General features: G+C 42.6%; 2 protein-coding genes across 2 annotated transcripts; one reads left to right on the forward strand and one right to left on the reverse strand.

Annotated features, from left to right (window-relative positions):
* Positions 1-792: 792 nt before the first annotated feature.
* On the reverse strand, positions 793-9,154 carry LOC113406558 (39S ribosomal protein L37, mitochondrial-like). Its single transcript, XM_026651867.1, has 7 exons — positions 8,654-9,154; positions 6,566-6,749; positions 5,899-6,014; positions 4,924-5,109; positions 4,470-4,627; positions 1,461-1,664; positions 793-919 (listed from the first exon to the last, which is right to left on the reverse strand). The coding sequence occupies exons 1-7, from the start codon at positions 9,039-9,041 to the stop codon at positions 815-817; spliced, it is 1,341 nt and encodes a 446-aa protein (XP_026507652.1). The 5' UTR covers positions 9,042-9,154; the 3' UTR covers positions 793-814.
* A 77-nt stretch (positions 9,155-9,231) lies between these two features.
* LOC113405128 (NADH-cytochrome b5 reductase-like) lies at positions 9,232-23,618 on the forward strand. The gene is made up of 7 exons (XM_029911592.1): positions 9,232-9,296; positions 12,393-12,572; positions 14,015-14,163; positions 15,162-15,249; positions 18,414-18,518; positions 21,033-21,236; positions 22,961-23,618. Exons 1-7 carry the CDS (start codon positions 9,273-9,275, stop codon positions 23,162-23,164), a joined length of 954 nt encoding a protein of 317 aa, XP_029767452.1. The 5' UTR covers positions 9,232-9,272; the 3' UTR covers positions 23,165-23,618.

Consider the following 23,618-nt stretch of genomic DNA (forward strand, 5'->3'; position numbering starts at 1 on the left):
CCTGGATGGACAGATTTGAGCTAGCGTGCTAAAAAGCAGTGTGGACGTTGCAGCTCCAGCAGAGAGAGACTCCGGCTATCCACCCAAGCTCAGACCTAGGGGCTCGATCCTTCCCTCTCCCTGCCCCAAACTAGTAGCTATAGCAGCAAAAACTGTTTTAACACCTTTGCAGGCTAACAGGACTCTTTACCAGTGTTGTGCCCCGAAGAATTTCAGTTCTCTGCATATAGAGAGACTCCATTTTGATGGTAATAAGATAATATTCTAAAGTAAATCACTAATAAGGAGTTGGGCACTAAGTTATCCAAAAGCATTTTAGAAGTAAAACCACAGTGTGGTGATTGTCCCACAAGACTTTGTGCTTAAAGCTTTATAAAGGTGGGTTTTCTACATAATGCAACTTGGTAAGTAACAATTGTGCTGTTTGCTTTGGAGTCGGGTACCCGCTCAACACATTCTGTGCTCAGGTTCTACTCTGTGGATTTCTGCTCTCCCAGCTGCTACATCCAGAATCTGCTCCTACAAACAGTAAGAAATAAATGGTAGTTTGGTTTGCATATTCCCTCTTGGTGATGGTGGAAAATTGGGAAAATACTCACGGAGGCTGGGTTCATTAACAATGCATATGTGTATAATGGTACAGTTAGGCCATTGCAATGAAAGTTTATATTCAAGTGCACACACTTACTAAAAAAAAGTCTTTATTTTCAAAAATTGTTAGGTTTTAAACCCTTAAATTACTCCATTTAAGAGTAGTATACGATCACATTTGCTTAGCTGTACGATCTTCTAATGAAAATAGCAGGAAGTAAACTTAAAGGATTTTGGTTTGAGTAGAATCTTGCACGGCTCCATGCAAATACAGTGCCAGAAACTTCTTGAATGTGTCAGGTCGATAGCCGTATATTCCAGGAGGAAACTGTGGAGAAGAGACTTGGATATTCAGTTTGTAGTGAACTTTTACCAAGCAATAGTCTCTTTATACTTAGAGACAACTTGAAACAGGGCAGTCTGTCTGAAACAAGCTTTCTCTGACAGACAAGCGGGTTTGAGCGTATTTCCATTGGGATTGCACTGATGGGTGGGGAATTTACCCACTGAGACTAGAGTCTTCCTAGTCTAAGGGGAGTTGACAATTAATATTCTCTCCATTTACTTAGTTATTTCACTGAATAACTTTTTCAATAAGGACATAATGAAATTGTACATCTACATAAGATGTCTCCATCTTAGCAAGCTTAATATAAATTGCAATGCAGCTGAATACACTGATATATAAACAGGACTGATAGTTGCCCTATATTATTTCAATGTTCACAATTAAGTACTAAACAGCCTATTGTCCTATCTATACCAATACCGTCTGTACAAGCTCCTAAGGCTCAAAATATATGTAAAGGGATAGGATTTCCACTCTAATTCTGGTGAGTAAACTAGTTCTCTCAAGCCTGTTAACTTACCTTGACAACTTTCTTCCTGATTCCTGGAAGATACCGGATGTAGTCATACATATACTGATCAGAATCAATCCAGACGTGGTTTTTAACACCATCATTAGAGGCCAAGTCTGTTGTATTTAACTGGAACACCAAGAACTGGAAAATACGACCCTCTGTACCAATGCTTTGTACTACTACCGGGTGCTCTAAAACTTTGGGATCATCCTGGGTAGGGTGGAGGGAAGGGAGGAAGAGTAACAACAGACAATGGATGAGAAGATACAGAATCAGCAATTATCATTTGGTTTAAAGCCAGGACTTTAACAAAGGTAATATCTTGCTCAGAAAGTTCTGTTCAAACAGGTTTTGAATATAGATTTTGTATTTTAATTAGGGCTGTCGATTAATCACAGTTAACTCATGCGATTAACTCAAAATTAATTGCAGTTTATCACATTGTTAAACAATAGAATACCAATTGAAATGTATTAAATATTTTGGATGTTTTTCTACATTTTCAAATATAGATTTCAATTACAACACAATACGAAGTGTACACTGCTCACTTTACATTTTTCATTACAAATATTTGCACTGTAAAACTAGTGTTTTTCAATTCACCTCATACAAGTACTGCAGTGCAATCATGAAAGTGCAACTTACAAATGTAGATTTTTTTGTTACATAACTGTACTCAAACAATGCAAAATTTTAAGCCTGCAAGTCCACTCAGTCCTGCTTCTCGTTCAGCCAATCACTAAGACAAACAAGTTTGCTTACACTTATGGGAGATAATGCTGCCCACTTCTTATTTATGAGACTTCTGTAGCTGGAATTGCAAGGTATTTACGTGCCAGATATGCTAAACATTTGTATGCCCTTTCATGCTTCGGCCACCATTCCATGCTGATGCTCGTAAAAAAAAAAGTGTTAATTAAATTTGTGACTCAACTCCTTGAGGGAGAATTGTATGTCTCCAGCTCTATTTTACCTACATTCTGCCATATATTTCATGTCATAGTAGTCTCGGATAATGACTCAGCACATGTTCATTTTAAGAACACCTGTGCTGAAGATTTGACAAAACACAAAGAAGGTACCAATGTGAGATATCTAAAGATAGCTACAGCACTCAATCCATGGTTTAAGAATCTGAAGTGCCTTCCAAAATCTGAGAGGGATGAGGTGTTGAACATGGTTTCAGAAGTCTTAAAAGAGCAATTCTCCTATGCAGAAACTACAGATCCTGAACCACCAAAAAAGAAAGTCAGCCTTCTGCTGGTGGCATCTGACTCAGATGATGAAAATGAACATGCGTTGGTCCACACTGCTTTGGATTGTTATCTAGCAGAACCCGTCATCAGCATGGACGCATGTCCTCTGGAATGGTGGTTGACGCACGAAGGGACATATGAATCTTTAGAGCAGCTGGCATGTAAATATCTTGCAATGCCGGCTACAACAGTGCCATGAGAACACCTGTTCTCACTTTCAGGTGACGTGAACAGGAAGCATTATCTCCTGCAAATGTAAACAAACTTGTTGAGCCAATCGCTCAGACAAACAAGAAACCAGGACTCTGTGGACTTGTAGGCTCTAAAGTTTTCCATTGTTTTATTTTTGAATGCAGTTGTTTTTTTTGTATATAAATCTACATTTAAGTTCAACTTTTATGGTGAAGAGATTGCTCTACAGTACTTGTATTAGGTGATTTGAAAAATAGTATTTCTTTTGCTTTTTAAAGTGCAAATATTTAATCAAATATAAACACTGTACACTTTGTGTTCTGTGTTGTAATTGAAATCAATATATTTGAAAATGTATAAAACATCCAAAAATATTTAAATAAATGGTATTCTATTAAAGTGTGATTAATCAATTTTTTTAATCGCTTGACAGCCCTAATTTTAATTCTTTCAAATGGCAATGGAATATAGATATAAACTGAATTATGTCTGTTCTAGTTTTTCACTTCAGCTACACACAAGACAGTTGCTTCAACTGATTTCTACCCATTGCCAGTCTACTCTTAACCTTCATTAACACATTAAAATAATTGCTATTGGCATAACAAGGTGTTAAGTTGTTTGTCAATTCAGAGTAAGAATCAAACATGTCTTTAAAGGTTACCTATAAATCCCTGGCCATTAAAGTCACTAGATGATATACATTTTTTTTTTTTTTTAAATTAATGGAGATATCCTGTCTCCTAGAACTGGAAGGGACCTTGAAAGGTCATCAAGTACAGCCCCCTGCCTTCACTAGCAGGACTAAGTACTGATTTTGCCCCAGATCCCTAAGTGGCCCCCTCAAGGATTGAACTCACAACCCTGGGTTTAGCAGGCCAATGCTCAAACCACTGAGCTATCTCTCCCCCCCCCAAATGGTTATCAATGCAGATTTCAAAATATTGTAATATCTGACTTAATGGAATTCAGAGGCTCTCACCCCTCGTCATCAGTTCAAATTCAATCCAGGTCAACAGTGACTAAGTCATTGCCAGCGAGTGGCTGCTTAGTGGCCTCTGAAGTGCTCTGAGTTTCATTCCAGTTTCAAAGAGAGAGGAGTCCATATCATAAGTCCACAGTGCTTGGCATCCTTCTTGGAAATTTCAGCTACAATGCTATGGACTGAACTACCCACTCCCATCTAGCATTCATACTTCTAGGTCAGGACTGGGGCACGAGGATGGGATGGTATAGGAAAGTTTGAATCACAAACTCCATGCTATATTTGTCTGAACTAAAACTCATCAACAGATACCTCCTATCTCCATAGTTAAGTAAAAGTGCAGGTAGTAAGTATGTATTTCAACAATCTACCTTCTAATCCAAGTCTGTGAGATCACTGTACCATTTCTCAATTTTGTATAATTGAAAGCAAAACTTTCTTTGCTGCTGGCTTGCAATTTATTCATCTCCAACCACACAGGTTGTACTGCACCTTTAGATCATACCATTACAACAGCCGCCATGAACAATGACATCTACTATAGAAGTAGTGAGGTATGACAGTCATGTGAATACGTACCCCATATAGCATCTTTGCCTTTGCCAGTGCATTGCCAAAAGCAAACATGAGCATTTTAGCCCGGAGTTGTTCTGGTTTAAATCGGGCTGGACGAATGTTGGCTGATTCCACAAAGTACAGAGTGTGAGGATGAGGGTAGGGATAACCCTCTCTAAAACCTGGATTATGGGTAACCATGAGATACCAAAAAAAAAAGTTTAGTACAAAGTTTAGTCTTTCCTTTACTCTTTTCAGTAATTATTAAATTTGTATTAACGCAGATTAGACTTACTGCTATGAAGAACATGTAAGATACCCTATATAGCACTAGCAAATTGGCTAATCCATTATCAACTGTACACCATCTAACCTCAGCACATGAAATGTTTAAGGGAATGGGGAAGTTAAAGATTGTAGTGCTGTCCACTAGTAAACATTAGCCTGAATGTTTATGTAAGTGCTACGCAACTTTTACCTGTATCATTTCGTTCTTCATATACATTAACTTCCTGAAGATCAATTGTAGGAGAGATGGGATGGAAGGTCTCTAGAATGTGGTTTTCGGTAGCCAGAATCTCATCCTTCGAGGCTACTGGCAATAATGGATTAATGGCATTCAGAAGTATTCCATTCAAGCCACGAACCTGAAGAATAGATGATTCTGTAAAGAGAGATTATATTGCATGCAAACATTGCAAAGACTCACTAACACTTGTACTTAATTTAGAATAAATCTACCACCACATCTATTAATTTATTCTTCTATTGCTATAATTTTACTGTAACATGCATCCAAAGGAAAAGATGCCCTAGGTTTCATTTGCTAATGTTTAATACTCTATGGAAAAATGAAGCCATAGGCTAACCCCTGCATCGTTAACCATGAAGTGTCACAATACTCTTACTGCAAGAATAGTGATTTATTTTGGAAGGCACCTCGTGTTGTCTTCCCCCCCGCCCAAAATGAATGTTAAGTAGCTGCCCAACTGGAGACAATGATTTACACAGAATACAAACATAACACTTCTATTTATCCAGTTCACTAGTTATTGATCCCATATAAGTATGGCTTGAAAGATTGTACAGATTTCATGCACACATTGTAGTAAACAAATCATCAGTTCTTTAGAAAACAATGCTCATATTGCCTTTTGTCATGCACCATTGTCTGTCTCCTCTCCCCACAATGTCTCTTTCATATTCTGTAAAGTTTAGATAGTAAACTTCTGAGGACAAGGGACCAGCCATCTTACCTCAACTATGCCTAATGCACTATTTAAAGCTAAAAGGTTCTGAGACACTTGGTTTCATAGGTGCTAGCTTTATTTTAATCCTCATCCATGTCCTTAGCTTTAAAGCTAGTATTTTTCTTTATTATTCCCTATCAGGATTACAAGTAAAGAGAAAGAGAGAAGTGTTTTCTCCAAATAAATAAAATAAAGTTACTAACCTCTCTCCCATGTAGCCGCCACTTTGTAGTCTCTAGCCAACATTCTTTTAGAGAGGGAAGGATACTTGCTAGCCATTGTCCTACACAAATGTAACAAGTCTTCCAAGAGTACAGGGCTTTAGAATGAGACAAGAATTAGTAGGATAGGATACAAAATGACTTTGAAAGTTATAGGTGTACAGAATATACAATGCATTCTAGTACATGAATACAAGTAAGCCATAACAGTATGAAATATGTAACATTTCCAAATGGTTAATGCAGATTTGTTTAATACTTAAATCCATCTGACATACCAATCGGGTTCCAAGTTGGCAGTGATAATGTTTACTTTCAATTATTAAAACAATTGACATCTGTATTAGCTGAGATATGATCTAAAATAGAACTAAGTTTGTACAAACCCACAGACTGTTACACACTTTGACATAAGATGAAAACAAGTTTTGAATATACACACAAGTACAATTGTAAACAAGTGAGGGCTGGCAACCAGATACAAACTGAATCCACCTCAGTAACATTAAACAGTAAATATAATGTTCTGCTGGTAATACATTTTTTTTAAAAAACTGATACTGATAAAAAAAAACTGGCTGTTTGAAGCAGAGCTTCCCTGAAAAGGCTGCAGTGTAAGTAAAGATTTCTTTAACTTTTGAGGACTTACCAATAACTCTCTCTCTTGGGAATAAGTTCAGTGGTATTCCAGACACGTGCATGAGAAATTGCATTTTGTACTCTCTCATCCTCATTCTCTAGTTGGTTGGCTGGTTCATCAATAATACTAAGTACTTTTGGAGGTAAGCCTTCCATTAATTTTGTCTTTGTTAGCCAGAGCGCTTGCCTTACTCCTTGGAGTCAAATCAAAATATATTTATTGAAGATATTCAGCAGTGTTAACTATGCCATAAATGGGTTAATATAAAAATGCTCTTTTACCTATTGAATCTTAAGCACTTATGCTACCACTAATATAGAATACTTCTCAGCATGACCAAGTTATCAGGAACATTAATTTTATGTAGTCTGACCACTTTCATTTATGTACTGTTTTACAACACTGAAATAAGTGTGCATGCCTCATTAGCACCATATAAGTTACACATGTAAGTTGAAAGATTAGTTTAGAAGTGTTTTTCCCTACTTATTTTTTAATTGTAGTATATTCGGTTAAGAATTACAAGGAAACAAGATATGAGAGACTACGTATAGCATATGTATACTTTGCATATTATACTTCATGTTAAATGTAAATGGGATCTTGCATTCTGCTGCATGCATAGTTCATCTGAAATTAAGTGCTGGTATCCATACTGAAAGGAAAGAGAGCCTGTACCCCTTGCCAAAGTTTCTTAGCTTTCTGTTTACATTATCATAGTAGCTGCGGCCCCAACAAAAATCAGAGCCCCACTGTGCACAGCCCTGTACCTTCAGGTGACATGGTTCCTACCCTGCAGCCCTTACAAACTAATCCAGTATTTTTGTTGGTCCACCCACCTAAGAAAGTAGGTGCTAGACTACTATGCACACCACTATTGTTGTATACATGTGAGCTGGTTTGGGGGGAGGCGTGGCCCACTCCCCAACACGAGTTAGGTTATAGCCACTCCAGCCAACACAAAATGCCTTCTTGATATGAGCTATTTTAGGATAACGGGCAGCCTCCACCTGAGTTATAACACGCAGCAACCCCACCCCCCAACCAAATTCACAGTCCATTTTGGCTAATTTCATGTTCATGGGATTTCAAAAATCATAAATGTCATGATTTCAGCTATTTAAGTCTGCCATTTCACAGTTTGGTAATTGTAGAGGTAGTGACCCAAAAAGGAATGGGGGGGGGGGGTTTGCAAAGTTATTGGAGAAGGGGTTGTAGTACTGCTACCCTTAGTTCTGCACTGCTGGGGTAGTGCTGCCTTCAGAGCTGGGCAGTTGGAGAGCAGCGGCTGTTTGCTGGGAGGCCCAGCACTGAAGGCAGACCTGCTGCCAGTAGCAGTGCAGAAGTAAGGATGGCATGGCACGGTATGGTATTGCCCCCCTTATTTGTGCGCTGCTGCTGGCATGGTGCTGCCTTCAGAGCGGGGTGCCCGGACAACAGCCACTGCTCTCCAGCCACTCAGCGCAGTGATTCTCTCTCTCCCTCCCCCTCCACCCCCGCCCCCAAAAAAACAAACTTGTGATCTCCCTACAACTCCCTTTTGGGTCAGGATCCCCAATTTGAGAAATGATGGTCTCCCCTCTGAAATCTGTACAGGGTAAAAGCACACAAAACACCAGATTTCACAGTCTGTGAGGAGTTTTTCATGGCCCTGAATTTGGTAGGGCCCTAATTATAGGCTAGGTCTGGCAGCTAGTTGTTGCATATTATTGTGGTTCCCCCTTAACTGCTACTCTAGCTCTCTCAGGCAGGTCCCTCTACACCCCTCCTCCCAGTCTAAGGTATTTATATGACCCCATCACTTGTAGCATCTGAGCACCTCACAACCTCATGTATTTATAATGGGGGGGGGGGCAGGGGAGCAGCTATCATCCCCAGCTACAGCTGGGGAAGTGAGGCACAGAGCTGCAGTAACTTGCCCAGGGTGACCTAGGAAAGCAGTGCCAGCTCAGGGAACCGACCCTGGCTCTCCCGAGGCTGGTGCCCTAACGAGGGGGCCGCCTTTTCCAACACCCCGCTGCTGCCCCAGGCAAGGCTGGGCGCTCCTGGCGGCCTGGCTCCCTCACCCACCCAGCACCTCTGCCCCGCGCCCGCTACCTTCCAGCATCTTGGCTCGCTGGTGGCACACGTAGCAGACGCGCTCCTTGTAGAGGGGCATCGCCTCGTAGCGCGGCCCCAGGGCGTGGCGGGGGTCGTGCCAGCCACGCTCCCAGGGCGGGTGGCGGGGCCGGGCCAGCCAGGGCACGAAGTACTGCTTGCCCGCGTAGGTGACCTGCTCCAGCCCGGGGATCTGCTCCTGCACCGGCCGCTTGTCCTGCCAGCTGCGGGGCAGGGGGGCCCCCGGGGGCGGCCCGCGGGTGGTCCAGGGCGTGCGGGGCAGCGGCTTGCGGGGGGCCTGCACAGTCTTGCCGCGGTGCGGCCCACGCGGGCCCCACGCCCTCAGCGCCCCGGCCGCCGGCCTCGTAGGCCACCATAACCCCGCCATGGTCGGCTCCCGTCAGGGACTCCGGCCCTCGCCCTCCTCGGCCCAGCCACCCGGAAGAGTCACCGACTGGGGGCCGCCATTTTCCCTAGCGCGGGGCATGCCGGGTACGCAGCGCGCTCGCTGTCCCGGCGACTGACGGCACCGCCAGCCAATGACTCGTGGGTAAGCTCTTTCTGTTCCCGCCCTCCCGACGAAAGGGGGCGCGCGCCAGTCGGGTTCTGGGGGCCGCGAATGGTGAGGGCGTCGCGGCCGTTGGTAGGTCGCGAGCCGGAGGATGGCTCGGGGCAGGACGAGGAGCCCGGGGAGTCGGTCACTGCCGGGAGGGAGGGGAGGGGAGTGTCAGTCCCTGAGCAACCCCCCCCCCCGCCATGTCCTGTGTTGCCCACCCCACGTGGGCTATAGCGAGGCATAAGCGGAGCGGAGGGGCGCTGGGCCCTGCTCCGCCAGCAGGATTGACAACGTTCTAATCGCGGGAACCCGACCACCCTGGCCCCGCCCCTGCCCCAGGCCCCGCCCTCCGCTCACTCCTTCCCCATCGCTCGCCCTCCCCCACCTGCGCTCGCTTTCACCGGGCAGGGGCGTGAGGGCTTCGGCTGGGGATGCAGGCTCTGGGGTGTGGCTGGGGATTTGGGGTGCAGGGGGCTCTGGGCTGGGGCGAGGTGGGGGGGTGAGAGCTCTGGCTGGGGCCAGGGATGAGGGGTTTGGGGTGCAGGATGGGGGCTCCAGGCTGGGACCGAGGGGTTTGCGGTGCAGGAGGGGGCTCCAGGCTGGGACCGAAGGGTTTGGGGTGCAGGAGGGGGCTCCAGGCTGGGACCGAAGGGTTTGGGGTGCAGGAGGGGCTCCAGGCTGGGACCGAGGGGGTTGGGGTGCAGGAGGGGGCTCCAGGCTGGGACCGAGGGGTTTGGGGTGCAGGATGGGGGCTCCAGGCTGGGACCGAGGGGTTTGGGGTGCAGGAGGGGGCTCCAGGCAGGGGGTTGGGGTGTGGGAGCGTTTCGGGATGCAGGCTCTGGCCAGGTGGCGCTTACCTCAGGCAGCTCCCAGAAGTGGCCTGCAGGTGCCGCCCCCACAGCTCCTGTGGGCCGCGGCTCCCGGACAGTGGGAGCTGCGGAGCCAGCGCTCGCCCAGTGGCCGCCCCGCACCAAGGAGCTGGACATGCCGGTTACTTCCGGGAGCTGTGGGAGGCAGGTCAGGCAGGGAGACTACATTAGCCATGCTGTGCCGCCGACCGGACTTTTAGTGGCTTGGTTAGCAGTGCTGACGGGAGCCGCCAGGGTCCCTTTTTGACCAGGGGTTCTGGTCAAAAACTGAACACCTGACAACCCTAGCTGGGGGCCCCATTTCCAAGCCTGTCTCTGCCGTGGCACAGACTGGACCTGTCCATCCATGAATGCAGAGCTTCTCCCCTAATCCCATGACTCCGGGAGCTGGGGCTTCAAGAGAGCCGCTCTGCAATCTGCCCTGACTCTGGGTCCCACCAACTGGGATGATTAGCTGCCACCTCCCGTAGCTACAGGGAGCAGCAGGCTCCCAGTCTCGCCTTTGCCTGGTAGCATGATGGGGTTGCATGGCTGGGCTGGACTGCAAGGGGAAGATGGTTTTATCATACTACAGCCGTACCTGAATCACAGAACTGAGAGGCGTATTGAATGCCCTCCCCAAACACTGCTCCTGTGTTGTACAGGCTCCTTTCGTCTACTCTCCGTTTGTCCAGATTGGAAACTCACCAAAGCAGAGACCTGCCTTCCCTGATGTCCTAGGCTCTTTCCCAACAGAAAGATAGGGGCATAGTACCTGCTCCAAGGAACTTACTATCTTTGGGTGAAAGAAGAATATTCCTTGGGTGGAAGGTAGCACGGTCTGAGTACAATGCTAGGAGTCAGCTCTCATGAGTTGTAGGCCCTGTGCTAACAACTGAGATTAATCTTTGGCCTTGGTCAGGTCACAAAGGCTAATTTTTTAATGGCCACTTATTTTGAGATAACAGACACCTAGGACCTAACTTTTCAGACATGCTGAGCACCCACGACTCCTATTGACTTTGCTATGGATGCTCAGCATGTTGCTCCCTGTGGCTAGACTGCTAAAGTCAGTGGCCACTTTTCAAAATGGTGGCCTTAGTGTTCTATTTCTCCATCAGTAAAATGAGAATAATAATATGTTTGTCACAAGTGTGAAGATAAGTTTTAATGCCCATAAAGCACCTTGAAAATGAAAATGGTTATAGGTGTTAAGTATTCTTCAACGCTACCACTTGTGGTTTTATAATTTTCTTCATTTTTGAACGATACAGCATTAATAATATCTAGCTCTTATCTAGCACTCTTCATCGGTATATGCCAAAGCATTGAGAATAATATCAAGTTTAGCAGTGCATTAAAAAGTTATGATGTTCCACAGAGGTCAGTTTTGAGACTTCTTTTGATAGGACATGATCTAGGAGTGTCTGATATAAGGATATTTGGATGGGGAGTTAAAGATAATTCTACCAGTGCTTGCCCTCGCCTACTTATTCGATCTCTAACCCTGTAGCAACTCTCTTGCTCACCAAAATGGCCCTTCACTTGACTGATTTCACTAAACACTGCTCCCTGTCAAGTTCCTCTCTCTGACCACCACCTGTATTTCTCCAGCATCGCTTATCTTCCAGCCTCCCAGAGGTTGAACCTCTCTATTAAAAGCGGGGGCAGCTGCAGGCCACGTTTTAGAATGCTACTTTATATGTTGAATACAGTACTTTAATAAAGATGTATTGAAGGAGGGGATTTAGAAGAAGATGCAAGATAAAGATGGGACCAGAGCACACCAAGTATTCATCTTTAATGTAGGGGTGTGGCCCACAGAGATAATAAATCCTAGGTCACAATGCTCTTCTTTGGTCATTGAAGCTGAGTCTAGGATTTAAAAAATATAGCAACTTATATGAATATTGAGAACATCCACGGTTACATTATTTTTCCTGTCTAATGTATACGCAATACAGACACTTATTCTGCTGGGCATAAACCACTCACCAAACTGTTCATGGGTTTCTTACACCTTTCTCTGCATCATCTGGTATTGGCCACAGTCACTGACAGGATACTGGACTTTGTGGGCCATTGGTCATATGCAGTATAACAATTCTGTATTAAAGCAGAGGATTGCAGCCACTCAAATGAAGATGGAGCATTGCTTGTATCAAGTTAGCCAAATATATCTTCAGCTAGATAAAGTTTGGATGCCTCCTGAATTAAATCTTCAACATATTGAGATGGATGTTTCTAAAGCAGCAGATAGCTAGCACCAGATTCATGTGTGCCTCTTTCTTAAAATATGTAGCCCTGTGAATGATGCTTGGGTTGTGTTTTGTAGGTAATGAGTGAAAGTGAGGATGACTGGCTCTCTCTTATGCCCACTGAACCCTTGCAATCTCAGTGCTGTGGCAGTGGCTGCAAACCGTGTGTCTATGATGTGTATCAGAAGGAGCTAGCCCAGTGGGAAGAAGCCAAAGCAAAGAAAGACAGAAGCCTCCTGACCAAACAGAAGGAGGAGGTAGGGACTTTAAAGGCCTTCTTCATAGCATCCAATCAGTCAGTACTTTTATCACATTTGTGTTTGTAAGCGTTTGATAGCTGTGTAGCTGAGGGTGGGGTGATCTATAATGGTCTTTTATTAGAGGAATTTAGACCTCCCCCATAATACACCCCTACCTCGATATAACGCTGTCCTCGGGAGCCAAAAAATCTTACCGCGTTATAGGTGAAACTGCATTATATCGAACTTGCTTTGATCCACCGGAGTGCGTGCCCCCCCCCCCCCGGAGCACTGCTTTACCGCGTTATATCCGAATTCGTGTTATATCGGGTCGCGTTATATCGAGGTAGAGGTGTACCTGCTGTAATGGAAATTCCCAAACTCTCTGGATTTCATTATGTACCTCATTAAAGTGCAGTTTCTGGTGCCACTACAGCAAGCTCACATCACATGAAGGTGATAAAATAAGGCTAAAGCTTGTTTGTGCAGGTGGCAGAACTTTCTTCAGGGCCAGTCTGAAACTCGAATGAACTCACCCAGAAAATGAAGGACCATCATAAACTTCACCACCTTCCGGTCCAAGTGCAAGGTGCATTTCTTTGGTCTTTCTGTCCCTAACATAAATACATAGCAACATGTATATTAAAAAAAGTCCTGCACATACGTCTTTCTCTGTTGAGAGGATGAGAGAACAAACACATGACAGGTGTTACTCACATTCTTAATGCACTACTGAGGGTGTTCGGATATTACAGTGATGTGCCCTGTGTAGAATAGGTGGTGACTCCACAGCTTGAGGCAACAAGTTTTTAGGGAAAAAAGCAGAGATGAGAGTGTCAGCATCTCTTCTGCTATGATAGCGTTCACTGTTCACCTTAGACAACTTTTATTTTACCTTCATTTTCAGGTTCATATATTGAGGATAAAAAATTAACATTTGACACAGCAGTCAATTATTTGCCTCTTCAAAACATAGTTTTATTCCTGTCAAATGCCCTTTCAAATAAATCCAACCATGCTGGTAAAGCAGGATGTTTCTACTAACATAATCAGCAGTGAAATAATTAACAGTGTTGGTTTTTAAAATGGTCATTAGAGTTCAGCGTTAAGTCCCCATTAGGATGTTAAGCTCTCTTAGAGCTGTTTCTACTGAACTCTCACTGTACCCTCAGGAAGATAGCATTGCACTGAGTCATGTTTAGAAGGTTTTCTTTGTGGTCATAGGATCTGGAATCTAACTTTTTTTTTTAAATGACATCTTAGATTTTGAAAAAAACACTGCAAAAAAACAAACCAGCAGAGAGACCCCAAATCTGTGCTTGTCCCTAGAGTTTTCAAGGCACATTTTTATGGGGTCCTAAGTTTCACCAGCACTAAATTCACACACAAGTTTTTTTAAAAATAAAAGTGAAATAAAGGATGCTGCCTACCCCAGTAATTGCTTATTGTTGTTCTTGCAGAGTAGTAGTTCAGAATTAAATCCAGATACATTTACTGCTTTCAAGATAAGCTCTGTGGAACAGCTAACAGAGGACACCTACCAGTATAAATTTGAGCTGCCAGGAAATAGCAGCCTGGGATTGAGTTTAGGACAACATATTGTGTTAAGGTACTGTACTTGTCTCTAGTTAAATGGGCTACATTACGTGACTTAATATGCAGTTTGTCAATATACAAAGATTTCATACCAAGTAAATCGTAATTTCTGTGCTTCTGTAATGATACAGTTGAAAGAACTCATGAGTTTAAGTTTGTTAATTTTATGGTGAAAGCCCACTCCATAGCTTCATTTTTCCCCAACATTACCTTTGTGTTGGTGGTGGGGAAAAGAGAACTAAGTGTGGCTAAGAAGAGCAATTAACAGAAGGAAAAAGAGAAAACGTAGTTGTTTCAGCACACGATTTTTATCAATGTGGTGGCATGAAGGCAAACTACGAAATCAGGAGTTCTATGTTAGGCCCTGTAGCTTGGGGTGGCTAAGCACCGTGCAATATTGTATCCAAAGTCCATGTGCTTTGTGGCTGATTGCCAGCTGAGGTCAGGAAAAACATTCCCTCCCCTGGCATAGTATTTGCCAAAAAGGGGCCATGTGGGAGGAGCTGTCATCTGTGTTAGTTTCTCATGGTGACCACTGTCAGATACAGAAGAAGGTCAGACTATAGGCACCATTGATATATATCAGTTATTATTATACGTTTACTGGATGCTGTACAAACAGTGAAAAACAGCCTCTAGCCCAAACAGTTCAAATTTACCAATATAGCATTTCCTCACAATACTGCACATTCATCTGCTCCACACAAAACGTCTGTTACACTCCTTTGCCTGGTTAGCTTCCCCAGACAACAAGCGCAACATAGCTGGTGCCATTGCCTAGAGAATTGGAGGAATACTAAAGAGTGTCGTAAAGGGTCTGCAGAGAAATCTGAGGTTATTTCACTCCCTGGATCTTTAGCTAATTGAGGGAACATCTGTCTCAGCAAAGGATGACCCATGGGGAGGAAAGACTGCTGTGTATTTCAGACAATAGCCTTTGCTCATCACTCCAAAGAGTATCAATCAGTGATTCCAGTAATGGTTTCCTGTACCATCTTGTTTTCTTCTCAGAGGGATGGTGAATGGTTTGGAGGTTCAGAGAGCTTATACTCCAGTTAGCCCTGTAAACGCTGAAGGATACTTTGAAGTTTTAATAAAAGTAAGTAGTCTATATTAGTTTGATAAGATTGTAAACAACTTGGGACTGTGTTTTTCTTCCATTGAATCTACAGAACTCACTCTGTTAATATTTAGCAAATGAGAATAATAATTAGGAGTATGTGTCATGGAGCATTTTTGTAATTATTTAGGGGCAATTGTGCTTTGCTGATAAGAGTGGTCATTTCACATACACAAAACTGAAAGTGAAAAGGTGTCTTGTAAATAAATTATTTACAACATATTCTCTATTAAGTGATCCTTACAAAATCAAGGCCAGAGTTTTGCAATTGACTATGGTAGGAATAGGATCAGGGCTTAGTTCTAAATCCTGTGCATGGAATCCCTGGGGGAATGATGCCCCTCTGGTCCCTTTTCACCCCTAAAGTCTGTCATGTGAGTGCAGTGGCAATGCCAATGGAGGATTTTGAAAGTTTGTGGTACGGCAGGAAATGAAACAGCTCTCCTGCATCCCTGGAGAGTGCCTTTATCACAAGAGCAACCTTTAGCAATTAGGCTTGTTGAGGGGTTGTTTGCTTTAAGGACACTTTTCAGGGAAACTGTTCATTTTGCTGCAAAATATGTAGAACCATAAAGCATCTGTTTTGTGGTCTTCACATTTAGAAACTGATACTGAGACCCGTTTGGGGTGAAATCCTGGCCCTATTGAAGCTAGTGGCAAAGCTCCAATTGACTTCAACAGGGCCGAGATTTTACCCCTCGACTTAGATGGAAGTTTTGCCTGAATAAGGACTGCAGGACCAGGGTCAACAAAAATAATTATTTTGTGTAGGAAATCAAAATCAGTTCCATCTTTCTGGTCATATTTACATATCTCTGCTAATTTCTGGGGGGAAGATGGATTTTACTCCACGTGTAAAATTCTGACAGCTACAGCTTCCAGGCAGATTAGAGTACAACCTCTTAGCCTCTGCCTGTCTCTCAGGAGTTTATACTTTTGAGGATTTATTATTCATTTGTATGATAGAATGTAGTCCTTTAGAAATGTGTGTAACTCTGATAAAAGACTTTTATGGGTGGGTTATTTCACTGTTGTGGCAATCGGGGGAAAGTGCTACATTTGAGCTGCATTAATAGGATACATTTATAAGTTGACTGTGAAATTTCATGTATACTCGCTTATTACACAGGTTTTGCGTTTCAATAATAATAGTAATGATTGTAATAATACCTTTCCTTTATATAGAACCTTTCATCCCAAAGGGAACTATAATGATTCTCTGGCAGTAATAAAAGGCCTGCAACACCTCCTCAGAAAGTACCCATTTTTATAACTTGCTGTGTAGGTTGTAGTGTATTTCACACTATTCAGGCAATTTTGGGAAGTACTATATTATTATTACTGTGCAATCCACGTACTGTTCAAACCCCTCTGTTTCCTATTGTTACACTATCACGTTTGTGATACTACAGTTTAGAGTGAGGGAGTTGCTATTTACCATGCATAACCCTCTGTAACAGGGTCAGCCACCTTCTGAGCACCCCCCCTTGTGGCCTAGGGTCACTCTGTTTCCCCTTCTTCCCCTTAAGAACTGCACAGTCCACAGTACTTAAAACAGTCCCCTTCTGGGGTCCAATTTAGTCAATCCTCAGAAACACATTTCCCTCCAGGCCCCAACCCCCATTCAATATCTCTCTCCCCTTCAGTAGAAAGTCCCCATTCCTCCTTTCCAGAGCTGGGTCCTAATTTAACAGTCACTCCCATGCTTTACTTGGCTGGAGTTCATCCTCCTGGCTCTGAGTTCTCATGTTCCCTGCAAGAACCTTTCCTCACTCTCTACCACAGCTTCCTGCTGCCCCTGATAGGGGAATCAGCTGTCTCCCTCAGGTCCCACAGCATAGGTGGGCTAGAGCAGTTCCTTCAGTAATCAGAGTTGGCTAGCCCTAGGCCTCTAGTCCTTAAGTGCCAAGCCGTACTCTTACACCTTCTTTTGAGTGATTTTATAATGTTATGGTTTCTTTTGGTATAAAACTGAGTGTAGAAGTTTTCATCCCAGGAGATATTTTTTTTTATTTACAAAAATTAATTGTAAACCAGTTCAGTCATTTCTCATTTAGATTGAGGGGGGATATTTGGATGTGGAGAGTGTTTCAGTTCCAAATGCTTTTCGCCCAGTGCTGTGTAGGCAACATGAAGTAACTGCTAATTTGCTACTGCCTTATACCTTGCATTGCCATTTATGCTTGTGGAAGGTGAGTGTAAGATGCTTACCATACAAACCATTCTGATATGATACCTTTTCTACCCACTCAGCATAGGTGTTAAATGACTACCCAAGATGCAAGGCCCGTTGAATGGAAAATGTCTCTGATAGTATCTTACAGCATGGATGCCATTAGGGATGGTAACAGGACTAACTGGATGATCCCAGGGTTTTAGCATTTCCCTTTGTGTCCTCCTCTATTGCAGGCAAGCTATGACTCCTGCCAGTAACACATGAAGTCTTTATGCAGAAGTCTCTAACAGTGTTTTCACAGTGGTTTTGTACCTGTTAGGAAGAAGAGCAGTTTTTGTGAATGCCGTTTTTAGTGAGGTCCATGTCCACATTTTTGTAAAATCTCAGAGCATCCCTTCACATTCAGATGATCTGTACTAAAAATACCCATTTTAACATTTCAGATGGGAAATCTGACTCCGGTTCAGTAGTTACTTGCTGTGCCATTGTAGCATCTGGGAGATCTGAAACAAAGTGTAAAATATGTGGTGTTCATTTGAATATCAATACCCAGAATGCACTTCCAGCTCCCAGTCATTTAATAATTGTGCTACATGGCCGTGTTCTGAGCTCTGGAGAACACAAGAAAGCTTGCTGTGCTTTTGACTGTAAGGAGTTCTTCTTTGTGTGCTTTGTAAATGAGAGTTCTGATAGGCTTTCCTAGCTTCAGAAAGCTTAGGCTTCATAAGTGTGTATTGTGTTTACATTCTATTCAAGCTGGATTTGATCCAGTATCATTTCAGTTAAATGTTTTTGTTACTGTTACAAGTTTATATTATTTTGCAAATAGAACAGTCATTTTTTAAATCCCTGAAATGTTTTCCCCCCTTTTGTTTTAAACAGAGATAATTTTGTAATTAACGTTAAGCTGGGAAATTTTCCAACAAAGTATAATTATTTTTTCCTTTTGTGTGATTTTTTTTAATAGTGCTACAAGGCTGGGCTAATGTCACAATATATAAAATCCTGGATTGAAGGAGACACAGTCTTTTGGCGAGGGCCATTTGGAGGCTTCCCATATAGCCCTAATCAGGTTAGTTATATAATAGATACAGAATGGCTCAGCACATAGTAGCTCACTTTGTGTAATGTACCAAAGGGAGAGTGTCAATTAGATTACTATTTTGATTATTTGAAGGATTCACACATTTACTGTACAGTGCTACAGCATTTGAAGTCGATTGGAGTAAATGGATCTTGTTAGAATGCAAAATATGTAAGGAGGGAGAGGAATGGGAGGAGTGGGGGAGATTATAAAACACTAGCAACTGTTGCTGAGCATCCATTTCATTAGTGTTGAAACGAAGAAAACTGGTCAGAGTTATCACCAAAAATGCGTGCAAATTTGTTTTGCATCACTTTGAACTACATTGATGTTTCAAGACCAAGTTTGACCAGAGCAGAGGTATCAAACTCCTAGTCCCAGGGCCAGATCTCACCCATTTGATATATTTATTTGGCCCATGTGGTATCATCAGATTATGCAGACTTCAGTGAGGTGTGCAGTCTTATGTCCATGATGCTGCAAATAGTGATCCCACGTATGGGTGCCAAACTCACAGCAAAAATGACTATATCAAATTTTGGAGAGATTTCCCACAAACGTAGGGACTGTTACTTAATCCCCACCTTTTGGATGAGATGTAGAATTGTGGCTCTGGTTGTTAGAGATCGCATGGCACTTGCAACGTAGGAGTGTGAAAACCCCAGGGACCTGGCCAAATTCCAGGTAGAGCAATTACATTCTGCCTGCTGAAATCCCCCCTGCTGTTTCAGTTGGAAAAGTTATTCTTCACTTCCCCTTCTTCAGAACTCGTGATCAAGTTTGTGCTGCATTGCCAGAAGTGACTGCATCCCAACAGAGGGTGAATCCAGGGCTTTGGAGCTGTGCTCCAGCTCCAGGCAAAAACCTGCAGCTCCACTGCTCCGGAGTTGCTCTGCGCTCCAGCTCCGGACTCTGCTCCAAAGCCCTGGTAAATACAGCTCATAAAGCACGTTCTGACCCTTGGGTGAAAGTCACCATAGAAGCTCAAACTGTTTATAATTATTTGTATTATTTATGAATAATAATAATAGATGGAGGGTATTTTATGAGTTCTGCTAACACCCAAAAATAAAATTCCCTTTTATTTTTGCGTTCAGAGTAATTTGTTACCAAAATACATCAAAACTGATCGTATTTTAAAAGTGGATATGGCTCAGCAATTTAAATAGCTCATTCACAATATATCGCGAAATAGTCCCAAAACACCATCTCTGTGCCCTGCTTCCAGCCTGCTCAGCTAATTTACCAATTCATAAGTTAGAATAGGTTTTGCAAACTGTACCACGGGGAACCAGCCTTACTGGTAGCCTGGGCACATGTAGGGCCTGAATTTGAGCGGTGCTAAGTACCCCTGGCTCCCACTGATGGCAGTCCCAAAGAATTAGTATGCTGTATAAATCAGTGGCCTGTATAAAAGGAAGCTGAAAGTTTCATAGCACTTAAGGTAGATTTGTTCATAAAAGATCAGATCCAACTTCCACTGAAGTCAATAGGAGTTGGAGTGGGCCCTTTATTTTGCAAATCTATTCTCAGTCTAATGGAACTTTGGGCTTTGATTTCCACAGGCCACTAACTTTTCTGTTGGGATACAGCTCAGCTGTCCTCAATCCAACTCTTGAATAAAAGTGATTGATTTGGCTGTGAGCACTTCATCTGATTTTGTATGGAGTCATAGGATTTGCCATATCAATTCTGACCTGGTAGTTCATCCAGTCTGATATCAAGTCCCTAGCCATAGCTAAAGGAGGCAGGGTGGTCCTGTGGGCAGGGCACCGAACTGGGAATCAGGAGACCAGGGTTCTCCTGACATGCTGTGTGAACTTGGGCAAGTAGCTGAGATCCTTCAGCTCTTCTGAAAATCAAGCCCTCCCCAGGCCTGAACTTCCTAATCTATAAAATGGGGATTATAACGCTCACCCACCTTTTGTATGTGCTTTGAGCTCTGTGGATCAAAATTCTAAGTATTACTATTATTTATTTGTAATGTCCACTGCTGCTGAAGAAGGTAGAGAACTTCCATAATGCACCAAGCAATTGTACAGAGAAGGAAAGAGTTCCTTCCTGCAGCTGTCCAAATTACACTCTACAGCATGAGATTTGAGTGCTTTCATCTTTATCTGAGGGCTTGTCTACAATGGAAATATAAACCACTGTTGACAAGGGGTGTCAGCAGTGGGGGCACTGAACTGAGACTCAGCATGTTTTAGCTGAAATCAAGCTTAAAACTCAGGGGTATGTTTATATCCAAGAAAAAATGGTTTTCATTTGTTTTTGTTTTTTTTTAATCATGAAAAAGTTTCCGTTAAGCTTGGGTTTTGTAAAATCTTGCCTTTGAAAAAACTAAATGTTGTGTGTAAATGTACCTGACACAATCCCCCATTAGAAAACATATCAGATATTATAGGCCTGCTATAGCACCCTTTCAGAGAAATGGAGTCATCTAATAGGTTTTTCCATTTCCAATTACTATAATCCATTCAAAATCCTCCACTTAATTTCTAGTATGGAGAACTTCTTATGCTTGCCTCTGGAACTGGCATAGCACCAATGCTCCCCATTCTCCAGTACATAACAGAAAATGAAGATGATGAAACCTTTATAACCCTGGTTGGTTGCTTCCAGACTTTTGAAAATATTTACTTGAAACCTCTTCTCCAAGATCAGTCTCGATACTGGAACGTCAGAACATGTTACGTCCTTAGCCAGGTAACATTCTGATATAGATACACTCATCCCTGGGCTCTCTGTGGTGAACAACTCTCTGCCTTCTCTGCTTTTGCCTCAGTGTTATTTAAGTTGATTGCTTACCAGTGACCAACGGCATGTGTTGATCCAGTAGCATCTGTCTGAGAACATGTTCTTAAATCCTGTTCATACTAACTAGCAGACTTTCAACTGTATCACTCACTAGTTGAACTGTCTTGACAGAGGTTCTGTTAGGAAAGTCCCATTGAACTGTGTCCGCCATGGAATATTTCCCCCCCTCCAAATTGATCATTGCTGCATATGAAAAGTTGTATTTATAAAACTCTCAGCTCTCTGTGAAACTCACAATAAACAAACTGCACCCAAAGGGTTTTCCTTTTTCAGCACCCATGCATTGATTTGTTAGCTGCTTTCATTCGCTGCTCACGTTGATTAGCTAGTTTCAATCATCACAAATGTTCACTGCCAGCTTGGTGTCTCACCTTGCAGCATGTATCCACCCAGCTTCTCATCAACTTATCTCACACTGGAGTCCTCTGATGAAGCCAATGTCGTGTCTATGTGTAAAAATGTTGGGGCCACATACTTAAAGTTGCTAACTATACCGAATTCATGGACACGGGCCTACCTCTGAAGTAGCCTTCATTTTCAGGGATGTTGCTCGTTTAGTCTCAAATTTACGTATGTTCCACACAAATCTGGTGTTCCCTCACTTTTATTGTTGAAAATTATTTACATCAGAAATAAAGATTCATTGCACTCAGATTATAGAAAGTTGTTTATGCTAACAGTATGAATCACACAGCATTTTACGTTTCCTGCATGAATCATTTTTTGCGTCCCTCATTTGGCCAGTATGGGCAATGGGGAATAGAACTCGTGATCTTCTGCTCCTAAAAACCCTTTTGCCATCAAAGAATAAGATGGTCACAAACATTGAGGAGGTCTTGAAATTTCATCCTGTACAGGGCAGTGGTGCCTGTTTGACACTAATCAGTACATGGCAGTCCATACGTTTTTTTCTCTTATCTTGTCTCATTGTGATTTCCTCTCATAAGAGGTTTGTTTTAATCTTACACCAAGTTGTACAGCTTCCTTTTTATAATTCTATCTGTCTACTTATCAATCAGTTTTATACTGCTGCCCATCATGGTAGTATGTGAGCACCTTCCACATAAAATCACTAACAGTGGCAAAGGCCCTAGTGGACTTCATGGAATGTCTGGCATTTCTCCCTTTTTAGGGTCAAAACTCTGCTTGGGGTAGGGTTTTATTTTTGCAGAGGGGTGTTATTAGGGGGTTGGGAATAGAGGGAGGTCTTCATATTGTGAGTGTCACTTCTGATGGGAAGGCTGTCTCAAAGAGGAATGTTTTGCAACATTTCCTAAAAATGGTCAGATTCTGGATTTGCCCAATCTCCTCTGAAAGATTGTTCCACAGCCAGATCCCCTTGACAGAGAATGCTTTGTTCCCAGCTCACACCTGATTCATCCTGGGCTTTGTGATTTTCATTGTCCCGGAAAAGCACAGCTGTCGCAGTGGTTCATTTACATCAATTATTGACCTGGAAGAAACCACCTAGATGGATTCCTGAAGGGTAAACTTTCAGATGAAACTCTGTCAAGGGAGGTCAGATGTTTGGTCTAAGCATTAACTCTTCAAAGTGTTAATCATCCTTTTTTTCTAAAATAACTTGATACAGTGTAAACTTTTTGCCTTTCCAGGAATCTTCCCTGGAAAAACTTCCTTGGAGCTATCAAGAAAACACACACACTGGCCATATAACTGAGAACTTGATTAAGAAAATGATAAATTCCTGTAGAAGAAAGCCATTTGTGCTGATTTGTGGCTCGGTAGCATTTAATGAAGATATGACTAGATGTCTGAAAGCCATAGGACTCAAAGAGGATTCCTATTTTGTATTTTAGCAGTGTGTTCCAGACCGGCTTCCTCTGAAAAGAAATGCAGACCAAGCATGCACCTGTTTGCTGTTTCCTATGCAAACATCAATTTGAACTTGTCCTTTGACCTGTTTGGGTTTCTCGTGCATATATTTTCATATGCTTTTGTATAAAATATTGTATACAGTGTCTTTAAGATAATTCTTAATATATTATTTTAAAAATCCCTATAGGCTAGCTGACAATAACGTGGCACAGCTAGGAAAGAGGAGAATGAAGGTGGAAGCAGTAACTCAGAATTTCATGAAAGAGACATTTAGCATTACTTTTATCTCATTTTTTTGTGTCATCACTTTCATTTTGTAATTAAAAAGGAGAAGGTAAGTAACTGCTCTGATCTGTGCATCGTTGTCACGGTACTAACACCCTGAAAGCCATTTGGGTCTACCATGTCACTGCACTATTGGGAACTCTTAATCCA

The sequence above is a fragment of the Terrapene carolina genome, unplaced genomic scaffold, assembly GCF_002925995.2.
Source record: "Terrapene carolina triunguis isolate 2854851 unplaced genomic scaffold, T_m_triunguis-2.0 Scaffold103, whole genome shotgun sequence".
Lineage (NCBI taxonomy): Eukaryota > Metazoa > Chordata > Testudines > Emydidae > Terrapene > Terrapene triunguis.